Source organism: Balaenoptera acutorostrata, chromosome 6 (genome assembly GCF_949987535.1).
Source record: "Balaenoptera acutorostrata chromosome 6, mBalAcu1.1, whole genome shotgun sequence".
In the NCBI taxonomy this organism is placed as follows: Eukaryota; Metazoa; Chordata; class Mammalia; order Artiodactyla; family Balaenopteridae; genus Balaenoptera; species Balaenoptera acutorostrata.
In genome coordinates this window covers 31166284-31178634 of record NC_080069.1, presented here as the reverse complement: position 1 = coordinate 31178634, position 12351 = coordinate 31166284, and the positions used below count along the sequence as shown (strand labels likewise).

Sequence of the window (12351 nt, the reverse complement as noted above, 5' to 3'; positions counted from 1 at the left end):
CCAGCAATTCCACTTCTGGGTATTTATCCTAAGAAAATTAAACACTAACTTGAAAAGATATCTACACCCCTGTGTTCATTGCAGCATTTATTTACAATAGCCAAAATGTGGAGAAAATCTACGTGTCTGCTGATAATGAGGGGATAAAGAAAATGTGATATACACAATGGAAAATTATTCAGCCATAAAAAGAAAGAAATTCTGCCCTTTTTGGCAACAAGGATGCACCCTAAGGGCATTATGTTAAGTGAAATAAGTCAGAGAAAGATACTGTATGATCTCACTTATACCTGGAATCTAAAAACAAACAAAAAAATGGAACTCATATATACAGAGAACAGATTGGTCGTTGCCAGAGGAGAAGGTGGGTGGGTGAAATGAGTGAAGGATGTCATAAGGTACAAAATTCCAGTTATAAAATAAATGTCATGTAGTGTACAGCATGGTAACTATAGTAAATAACACTTTATTGTATATTTGAAAGTCACTAAGAGAGTAGATCTTAAAATTTCTCATCACAAGAAAAAATTTTTGTAGCTATGCGTGGTGACAGATGTTACCTAGACTTATTGTGGTGATCATTTTGCAATATGTATAAATATCAAATCATTATGTTGTACACCTAAAACTAATACAATTTTATATGTTTATTATATCTCAATTTAAAAGTCAAAAACAACTCATCATAGTATAGAGGTTAAGTGCTTTGAAGTCAAGCTGACTTTTCCCCTCTTTCTCAAATTACATTGTAAGTTATATAACCTTAATTTCCTCATCAATAAAATGGGTTTAATATTTAAAAAAGAATTGTAGGTACTCCAGAGAAGAAAAAATTTATTGTCAGAATCACATTAAATTTACTTAAGAAATTCCCTGCATTATGATAGTTAGTTTTATATAATGTATTCAGCAGCATAAACACTACATTATTTGGAACCATCCATATATGAAGTTGGTTGCTGTGTGGTTCCATTTGTTTTCACTTTCCCAAGCTTCATACTCCACAGTGAACACAATTGTGATTTTAAACTGCTTTCCTTAGTTTTCCATAAAAATTTTGGAATTACATGCCTAACAAGAATTTCTATAAAACTGCTTTTAAAATATATCAACATAATAGCTTCCTCTTTGTACGAATTTTCTAGTTTAAGAAGACCTCAGCCATATTGTTCACTGTTCCACATTCAGTAAACTTAGAGGTTTTTCTCCCTTGTGGGAGCTCTATATTGTGTAATTAGCTCTCACTGCCATGCAAAAGCCATCCTGTGTTAAGCACAGGTTTTCCCTACATTGAATCCTCTTATGCATGAGTTCTGGCTTTTCAGTCTTTTCCATATTAATTGCTTTAATGAGGTTTTTCACTAATATGAATTAAATGATCCTTAACAAATTGTGCATTACAGGAAAAGACTTTTCAACATCCAGTATGTTCAGAGGGATTTTCTTCAGCACAAATATTCTTCTGTCTAATGAGCTATTCCTTCCTAATGAAGTGTCTCCCATAATTATATTCATGGTGCTTCTCACCACTATGAATTAATGAGGTATGATTGCTGAGAGAAGGCTTTCCAACTTTCATTACACTCATGGGGTGTCTCTTCAGAATGAATCCTCTGACATCGGATGAGTTTTGATTTCCTGCTGAAGGCTTTCCAATATTCAATACATTCATGGGGCTTCTCCCCAGTATGATTTTTCTGATGTGTCTTGGGACCTGCCTTACAAGATAAGGCTTTTCTACATTCTGCACATGCATGGGGTATCTCCCCAGTATGAATCTTCTGATGAATAGTAAGTTCTGTTTTACTTCTGAAGGGTCTTCTACACTATTCACATTCATGTGGTTTTTTACCAGTATGAATTAACTGATGCTTAATGAGGTGTCCTTTCTGGGAGAAGGCTTTCCAACATACAGTACTCTCATAGGCTTTCTCCTCAGAATGAACCTTCTGATGTCTGATGAGTTCTGGCTTCAATGTGAAAGCTTTCCCACATTCATTACATTCACAGGGTTTCTCTCTGGTATGAATTTTCCGATGCCTGATGAGGGGTGCTTTTAGGGAGAAAGCTTTTCTACATTTGGTACATTCATAGCGTTTCTCTCCAGTATGAATTGTCCAGGGCTTGCAGAGATCTAGCTTACATGAGAAGTTTTTCCCACATTCAGCACATTCATAGGGTTTCTCCCAAGTGTGAATTTTCTGATGTGTCTTGAGATCTACCTTATGAGAAAAGCCTTTTCCACATTCTGTACATTCATTGGCTTTATCTCCCATATTTATTTCCCTCTGATGTATAATGAATGTTGTCTTACTTCTGAAGGCTTTCTCACATATTTTGCTGTCGTAAGGTTTCTCACCAATATGAATTAACAGATGTCTTACAAGATGAGTTTCTGAGAGAACGCTTTCAAACATTGAGAACACTCATAAGGTTTTAACTGAGTATAATTTCTCCGATGGATACTAAGTTCTGAATTACTACCTCTAAGTTGACTTAAAATTTGCCTTGATTTGCCACAATTTGTTAATTTTCTAAAATGGAGCAAAGCAAAGCATCCCTTGTGAAATGATCCAACTTCTCATAAGGGAAGAAATATTCTTCAAATATTCCCACTTTTGTGGTTTCAAATCTAAATTCTTCATCTGAAAGGAGAAGGAAGATAAAATTGGCTCAACAAGACATATAAAATCAGACAGAAACCAAGCTATGCAGCCCACAATCAGATGTACTACTCTTCTGAATGCTGGTCTGGGGCTTGGCACATAGTTGGTGTTTAATAAGCAATTGTGAAAAACATCAGTGTCTTATCCTATTATAGCTCCTGTTCTCTGAATTTGTATTGATCATTACTTCCTTCCCCTATTGCCCTCATCCCTAGATACTTCTTTTCTTGCTTCTGAAACCACATTTCCCTTTAACTCTAATATTAAATCTTGACACTTAACGCTTCCACTTACTGTGACTATTATAAACTTAGGCTTTTCTCAAATTTTATTATCATTTCCTCAAAACAAACAAAACAAATCAACCAGTGATAACCTAACTAGACTGTGCTGCCACAATATTCAAATTATATACGTAATTCCTGTGCTCAAAGCCCATCTGTAACACTCTTAGGCCAACAAATCCAGTTATCTACAGTATTTCACTAGTACCCACAAATATATTCTGTTCCAGTAGGATCAGAATACTAATTATTCTGTACAAAGTCAGGTTTATTGCAAGTTTGTGTATATACAAATGCCTCTCTGCACCACTTAGCTTGCTTTTCTTCTTCTTGACTACTTATTCAAAACATGTGTGTGAGGGTATGTAACCAAGAGAAATTAGTGTACCATGCTCTGAAATAATAATTTTTCCTAACTTTTTCATACTACCTTCAAAGGTCTTTTTTCTGTGAATTCCTAACAATAACAATAACACTGATTTTGACAATTTCATATTCTCGAAGATATTTATTCTGAGCTGCTCCAATCTGCAGTGAAAGCTCTCTAGAACTCCTGCACAACTGTGGCCACGGGATCTACCTCCTCCTTCTTGCCTTGGATTCCCTCACTTATGTTGTTTGCTGGATCCTAATACTTTGATTCTATGTTTTCTTTTTCCAGTAGTTTCCTGATAGAATTGTGAATAGGAGATAAATTCTTTTGAGACCATGCATGTCTGAAAATGTTGGTATTGTATACCAAAACATAATTAATAGTTTTGTATGGTAGAAAAATTCTAGGTTGGAAATAATTTTCCCACAAATTTTTGAAGGTATTACTCTTTTATCTTCTAGGTTCCATTATTGCTGTTGAAGTCTAAAGCCAATTTGGTTGCAGGTCTCTTATTTATGTTCTTTTCTCTTCCTCTTAGGAAGCTTTACAGATATTCTTTTGTAATTAGCATTTAGAAATTTTATGATTTGGATTAATGTCAGTTTACTTTCATCCACTTTGCTAGCCATCATTCAATGGACACTTTCAGTGAGAAAATTTTCTTAAATTATTTTGAAACAGTTTTCTTCCTCCATTTTCTCTCTTTCCTCTGTCTTCCATGTGTCTGACTCATACTCACCTGAGCAGAGATCACTTGGAATTTTCCCTTCAAACATTCCTGGATCTTCTCCTTGCTCCAACTTGAAGATCATATATGATTTAGGAACTGAAGATCCTGTTGATGAGAAACCACCTCAGACATGGTGTTAAGGATCATATAGTAAAGTTTCCACTTTGCATGTTAGCAAGATAAAAAAAGTTTATCGATGAGAGAGAAATATAAATTCAGTATCCAAAGGGAGACTGTGAAATTGAGAACTTGAGGACAAAGTCAATATACACTTCATAAGTTCTCTGCCCCTATTCCCTTGCCCCCATTTAGTGTCAGCAAGAGAAAGCAAAAGCATCAGTCAGCGAGGCACAGTCAAGCCTACACAGGACAGTGACACTCACCCACAGATGCTAGGTGGCTGTAATTCTCAAGCATCGTGTCCCTGTACAGGGTCCTCTACAGGGGTGTCAGGTGCTACCATTCCTCCCAGCTGAAACCCACAATCACGTTCCTGAAAGACGTTGATCCTTGTGATAGAAAAACTCACTTTAATCTGAGGTTGTCTGCATTGGGTGATGACAAAGGGAGGTACCAAAAATGAATTTTATTCATTTTCACCATGATTCATTACATAGGAGTTGTTTTCATTTTACTTTGCAAGACAAACCCAAGATCTGTGTATTAGGTATGAACTTTGTTACTGATGTGTCATTGAATCTAGGCTTTTTTAATAAACGGAGCTAGAAATTTAAATTTTCCAAATATTAACAGTTCCAATTTAAATTTAACACAGTTTTTCCCCTTAATCTTTCAAATGTTTTATGTCTTTTTTCCCTCTTAGATTGAAAATCATATCTGCAAATATTACTAATATATTTACTTATATGCTTTCTAAACCAAATACATATAATAGTTTCAGAGTTATAGTACCAAATTACTAATGGTGGACCTAATAAATGAAGTTTAATATTTCTTTGAAGTTCTTTTTTGTCCAGAGAGCATATTCTCCTAAGGATGTACAGTCAAGTTACTATATTCAAAAGCCATTTGAAATATTCATTTACTAATTTGGTATCTATTAAGTTCAAAAACTCCAAGCAGGAAAAATACAAAAAAATGAAAAAAAGCATACTGAGACACATGACAGTCAAACTACTAAAAAGTAAGCAGGAAGAAAGAGAAGGAAGACGAGAGGAAAGGAGGAAAACAGAGGGAGGGAAGGATGAAGGGAGAAGGAAGGAATAGAAAAAATCTTTTAAAGAAAACAGGGAGTAGGAGTGTGAGACATATGACATTCAGAGAAACAACAATGAGAATGATAGCTGGATAGTGGGAGCCAGAGCACAACACAATGACATCTTTGAAATGTTGAAAGAATAGTACTGTCAACCTATAATTATATAAGCAGAAAAAATATCCTTCAAAAATTATGGTGATAGTTAACAATTTTGAAGAAGAAAGTTGTAGGATGTATACCCCCAGATTTCAAGCCTTGAAATTTCAAGATTTATATAGCAATCTTACATAGTGTTGCATTAGTATAGATAGAACAATGGAACATAATAGAATCTAGAAATAGACCTATGCAAATAAGGTCAACAGATTTTTGTCAAAGGTGAAAATGAAATTGAATAGGCTTCTAATTCAAAAGACCTTTATTTTCAATAAACGATGCTGGAGCAACTAAATATCTGTTTAAAAAGAAAAACACAAAACTCTCACCTTGAAGGCCACATTAAGCAAACAAAAGAATAAATAGAACCCAGCACAGACTTCTTCCAAACCATCTAAGAAAGAAACCCTGACTTTCAGACCTTCAGAAAGAGTGTTTCTTTCATTTATATCTCACACACACACACACACACACACACACACACACACACAAGGAACAACTACTTTAAACATGTATTAAATTTTTTAAGTTAAAACAAACTCAATGGTTTCTACATCACAGTACATATGAAAATTAATTCAAGATTGACATAAATCTAAATGTGAAAGCTAAAACTATAAAATTTCTAGAAGAAAATAGAGAAGAAAATCTTCACAATCTTAGAGGACAGATCTATTAATGAGGACATAAAAAGCATTAGTCATGAAAGAAAAATAAATGGGATTCCTCAAAATTAAAAATTTTTACTCATCAAACACAATGTTAATTAAATGAAAAGGCAAATCACAGACTGGAAAAAATATTCTCAGTATTTTTTGTATCCAGAATAAAACTGATTCCTTCAAGTCAGAAATAATTAAAAAGATAATCCAAAAATTTTGTGAAAGACTTGAATGAGCACTCATACCAAGATATACAAATGTCTGTAAGCTCATCAAGTGATGCTCAACCTTAGTCATCAGGAAAATGCAAAGTAAAATCACCGTGAGATTCTACTGCACAACCACCGGGATAGCTAAAAAAAGATCAACAAACCAAGTGTTGGTAATGGTGTAAGAACAACTGGAATGCTCATATATAGCTGGCGGGAGTTGGATACACAGATACCTTAAAATCTGTCTGGCAGATTTGGTAAATTAAATATAAGCCTCCCCTATGATTCCAGCAATTCCATTCCTATATTCCCAAGAGAAAGGAATCTTATGTCCACGAAAAGACTTGAACAAGAATGTTTATAGCAGTTTTATTCATAATCATCAAAAAATGTAATCATCTGAAATATCCAACAACAAAATGAACAAATTATAGCATACAAGTAAAATGGAATTCTACTCTTAAGATAAGAATAATTGATGTATATAACAATATGGATAAGTGTTAAAAACATTATGTGCAGTGAAAGAAGCCAAACACAAAAGAGAATCACACGGTAAATACTATGTTCATGTACATTTCACCGCATGTAACTTACACTCAATTTCTAAAAATTTAAAATGTGGGTAAATATAAAAGACAGCTGGCTATCTAAAACAAAAATAACACAGTATTATGGGGTTTATTATGTATATATAGAAGTAAAATATTTGAAAACAACATAAAGATCAGAAGGTTAAATGGAATTATACTATTGGAAGGTTTTTATGTTGCTTGTGAAATAGTATGTTGTTAATTAAATGTCGACTGTTACAAATTAAAGATGCATATTGTATTCCCTGAGACAATTTTCAAAAGGGAGAACCACTTGAAAAGTCAATGCTTGATTAAGAAAAAGAAAGCAGAAAAAGAGGAACAAAGAACAGATCAGACAAATAGAACATAGATTGCAAGTTGGTGGACTTGAATCATATCAGTAATTATATGAAATGAAAATGAATTAAACAATGCCATTAAAAGACAGATATTATAAAAAAAAAAAAAGACAGATATTATAAAACAACATTTTAAAAAAACCTACATAAATATTTAAATCTTTTGTGCATCAAAACACACAATAAACAAAGTGAAAAGGCAACTGATGAAAGGGGAAAAATATCTTCAAATCATATGTCTGATAAGGGATTAATATCCAAAATATATAAAGAACTCATGTAATTCAACAACAAAAAAACCCATCTGATTAAAAAATGGGCAAAGGACTTGAATAGACACTTCTCCAAAAGACATACAAATGCAATAAGGATACGAAAAGATGCTTAATATTACTAATCACTAGAGAACTGCAAATCAAAACCACAATTAGATACCCCCGCACATCCATTAGGATAGCTACTATCAAAAACACAGAAAATAAGTGTTGGTGAGGATGTAGAGAAATTGAAACCCTTGTACATCGTTGGTGAGAATATAAAATGTTACAGCTGCTATGGAAAATAACATGGCAGTTCCTCAAAAAATTAAAAATAGAATTATTATATTACCATATATCAATTCCACTTCTGGGTATATACACAAAAAACTGACAACAAGGTTTTGAAGAGATACTTGTATATGTTCATAGCAGCATTCTTTGCAATAGCCAAAAGGTGGAAACAACCCAGGTGTGCATCTACAGATGAATGCATAAACAAAATGTGGTATGTACCTACAATGGAATGTATTTCAGTCTTAAAAAAGAAGAAAATTCTGACACATGCTACAACACAGATGAACCTTGAGAACATTAGGCTAAGTGAAATAAGCCATCATAAAAAGACAAATATTGTATGAGTCCACTGATGTGAAATATCTAGCGTAGTCAGATTCATAGAGACAGAAAGGAGAATGGTGGTTGCCAGGGGCTGGGAAAAGGGGGAATGAGACGTTATTTTACAATGGATACAGAGTTTTAGTTCTGCAAAATTAAAAGAATTCTAGAGGTGAATGGTGGTAATTGTTGCACAAAAATGTCAATGTACCTATTACCGCTTAACTTAAAATTGGTTAAGATGGAACATTTTGTGTTATGTGTATCTAACCACAATTTTTAAAAAGACTCAACTGTATGCTGACTACAAGAAACATATTTTGAACTTAAGGACAGCTATGTTGAAAGTAAAAGGATGCAAAAAGATATACCATGAAAACACTAATTATAAGACCAGTACGGTTATGTTAATAGAGAAAAAGTAGGTATCAAGACAAGTATTTCTAGCAAAGAGGGAAGTTTCAAATGACAAAAAGATAATGTCATCTGGATGACATAAAATCCTAAATGTATATGCAACAAATGTCACTTCAAAATTGAAAGAACAAAAAGCAAAATAGGCAAATCTATAATCATAGTTAGAAATTTTCATACTACTCTCTTGTCTGTTTGATCAAACAAACAAAAAGTCAGTAAAGATATTGAACACTATCAAGCAATTTAACCTAATTGACATTTATAGAACATTACAACTAATACTCAGGTAATACACATTCTTTTCAGAATGTATGAAATATTTACCAAAATAGACCATATGCTGGATCATAAAATATGTCTCAATAAATTTTAAAGAATTGAAGTAATGCAAACTATGTTTTCTAATGATAAAGATATAACAGAAATCAACAATGAAAATATAACTATAAAATACCAAAATATTTAGAAATTAAACAAGACATTTCTATATATCACATGGAGCAAAAAATTCTAAATGGAAGGGAAATATTTGGAGGTGAATAATAAAAACACAACGTATTGAAGTTTATAAGATGCAGCTAAATCAGTAGTTAGAGAAAAACAACAAAAAATGAATACATGTATATTCGAAAATAAGGTTTAAACAAATGAACAATCGATTAAAAGAAAGCCAAGAGTTGGTTCCTTCAAATGATTAAATTGATAAGCCCTGAACAAACCTAAACAAATGAAAAATATACAAATAACAAAATATAGAAATAAAAATAAAGATTACCACTAACGATTATACACAGATTAAAAAATAATAAAAGGACACCACCAACAACTTTCTGGCAATAAATTTGACAATTTAGAGAAAATGAACAATTTCTTAAAAGAAATTACTGAGTTACTAAAACTGACACAAAAATAATCTTAGTGACTAATATCTACTGAAGAAAAAGAATCTGAATAAAAGCTTTCCCACAAAGAAAATACCAGGCCCTGATGCCCTAATAGTAAATTTCCTTAAAATATTTAGAGAATCTTACACAAACTTTTTAAAAGAATTAGTAAAGAATGAGTCCGTCCCAATTCATGTTGAAGCTAGCATTACCTACCAAAATCTGACAAGTGCATTAAAATAAAAGTACAGACAAAAATACCTCATGATCATTGATGCAAAACTTCTTAACAAAATAGTAGCAATTTGGATCCAGCCATGTACAAAAAATAGAATTATACACCACGACCAAGTAGGTTTTATCCCAGCAATGCAAAAAAAATCAATCAATACAATCTACCAAATTAAGAAAATAATGGAGAAAATTTATAATTATTGCAGTAGACGTAAGAAAAGCTTTTGACATCACAGTTAAGGGTTAAATATCCCTTAAGGTGGGGTGCAAGGCCAACATGTCTACTTTCACTGCTCAATTCAACATTTACCAAAGGTCCTCGCTACTACACTACAGCAAGAAAAATAAATAAAATATGCAAAGATAAAAAGGAAGAAATAAAACTGGCTTTATTTGCAGATGATATAATTGTGAATGCAAAAAAATCCAAAAGAATTTACAAATGAACTACCAAAGAAAATTTCCAAGACTGTAGAATAAAGTCAATATAAAAAATTGATTATAGTTCTATATACTACCAACATCCATTAAAATGAAATTAAAAAGCAATACTTCTTAGAAAAGTATCAAAAAATATTTTGATATACTGAGAAATAAACTTAACCAAAGATACGAAAAACCTGCACACCGAAAATTAAAAAGTACTAAGATATATTAAAGAAGACCTAAATAAATAGAAGGTATGTCAGCTAATGAATTAAAGACTCATTATCACTGAAGTCAAGTCTCCCAAAATTTATCCATAGGTAAAATGCAATCTCAATCAAAATCCAAACACCCTTTTTGTACTGAATGGGAGACAATATCTGCAAACAATATATCTAAGGGGTTGATATCCAAAATATATAAAGAATTCATAGAACATAATATCAAAACAACTTGATTAAAAAATGGGCAGAGGATGAGACTTCCCAGGTGATGCAGTTATTAAGAATCCACCTGCCATGCAGCAGACACAGGTTTGAGCCCTGGTCTGGGAAGATCCCACATACGGGAGCAACTAAGCCCGTGCACCACAACTACTGAGCCTGTGCTCTAGAGCCCGCAAGCCACACTACTGAGCCTGCGTGCCACAACTACTGAAACCTGCGTGCCTAGAGCCCATGCTCTGAAACAAGAGAAGCCACCACAATGAGAAGCCCGTGCACTGCAACCAAGAGTAGCCCTCACTTGACGTAACTAGAAAAAGACCGAGCACAGCAACGAAAACCCAATGCATACAAAAAATAAGTAAATAAAAATTTAAAGGGCTTCCCTGGTGGCGCAGTGGTTGAGAATCTGCCTGCCAATGCAGGGGACACGGGTTCGAGCCCTGGTCTGGGAAGATCCCACATGCCACGGAGCAACTAGGCCCGTGAGCCACAGCTACTGAGCCTGTGCGTCTGGAGCCTGTGCTCCGCAATGGGAGAGGCCGCGATAGTGAGAGGCCCACGCACCGCGATGAAGAGTGGCCCCCGCTCGCCACAACTAGAGAAAGCCCTCGCACAGAAACGAAGACCCAACACAGCCAAAAATAAATAAATAAATAAATAAATAATAAAAATAAAGGAATTCCTTTAAAAAAAAAAAAAAATTTAAAATGTGCAGAGGACCTGAACACATTTTTCAGAGAAGACATACAACAGGTGCATGAAAAGATGCTCAGCCTCACTAATCATCAGGGAAATGCAAATCAAAAACACAATGAGCTATCACTTCACAATTATCAGAATGGCTATTATCAAAAAGACAACAAATAACAAGTGTTGGTGAAGATGTGGAGAAAAGAGAACCTTCTTGCACTGTTGGTGGGAATGTAAATTGATACAGCCACTATGAAAAACAGTATGGAGATTCCTGAAAAATTAAAAATAAAACTACCACATGACCCAGCAATTCCATTTCTGGATATTTATCTAAAGAAAACAAAAACACTAATTAGAAAAGATATATGTACCCCGTGTTGATTGCAGCATTATTTGCAATAGCTAATATATGTAAGCAACCTAAGTGTCCATCAATAGACAAATAAAGAAGATGTGAGATATACGTGTGTGTGTGTGTGTGTGTGTGTGTGTGTGTATACTGAGTCATAAAACAGTATGAAATCTTGCCATTTGACACAACATGGATGGATGGACCTGGAGATGATTTTGCTAAGTGAAATAAGGCAGACAGAGAAAGACAAATACTGTATGATTTCACTTATATGTGGAATCTGAAAAACAAAACAAATGAACAAACATAACAAAACAGAAACAGAGTTATAGATACAGAGAACAAACAGGTGGCTGACAGAAGGGAGGGGGTTGGGGAAGAAAGAAATAGGTGAGGGAGGTTAAGAGGTGCAAACTTCCAGCTGCAAAATAAATGTCACAGGTATGAAATGTACAGTATAGGGAATATAGTCAGTAACTCTGCAATATCTTTGTATGGTTACATATCATAACTAGAATTATCATGGTGATCATTTTGAAATGCATAGGAATATTGAATTACTATGTTGTATAACAGGAACAAACATAGTGTTGTAGGTCAATTACTGTATTCTTAGAAAACAAACTCATAGAAAAAGAGATCAGATTTGTGGTTACAGAGGCAGAGTCAGGGGAGGGGAAATTGGATGAAAGCAGTCAAAATGTACAAAATTCCAGTTATAAATAATTGCTAAGGTTGTAATGTACAACATCATATGTACAGTTAACAATGCTGTATGTTATATATGA

General features: G+C 33.7%; 1 protein-coding gene across 1 annotated transcript; it reads right to left on the bottom strand.

The window, feature by feature from the left end:
* Positions 1-1826: 1826 nt before the first annotated feature.
* LOC103010296 (zinc finger protein 182-like) lies at positions 1827-2417 on the bottom strand. Its single transcript, XM_007182403.1, has one exon. It carries the CDS (start codon positions 2415-2417, stop codon positions 1827-1829), a length of 591 nt encoding a protein of 196 aa, XP_007182465.1.
* Positions 2418-12351: the final 9934 nt, after the last annotated feature.

What these genes read in the sequence shown, in the direction of transcription:
- LOC103010296 (XM_007182403.1), bottom strand. Translation starts at nt 2,417, where the DNA reads ATGTTTGAAAGCGTTCTCTCAGAAACTCATCTTGTAAGACATCTGTTA.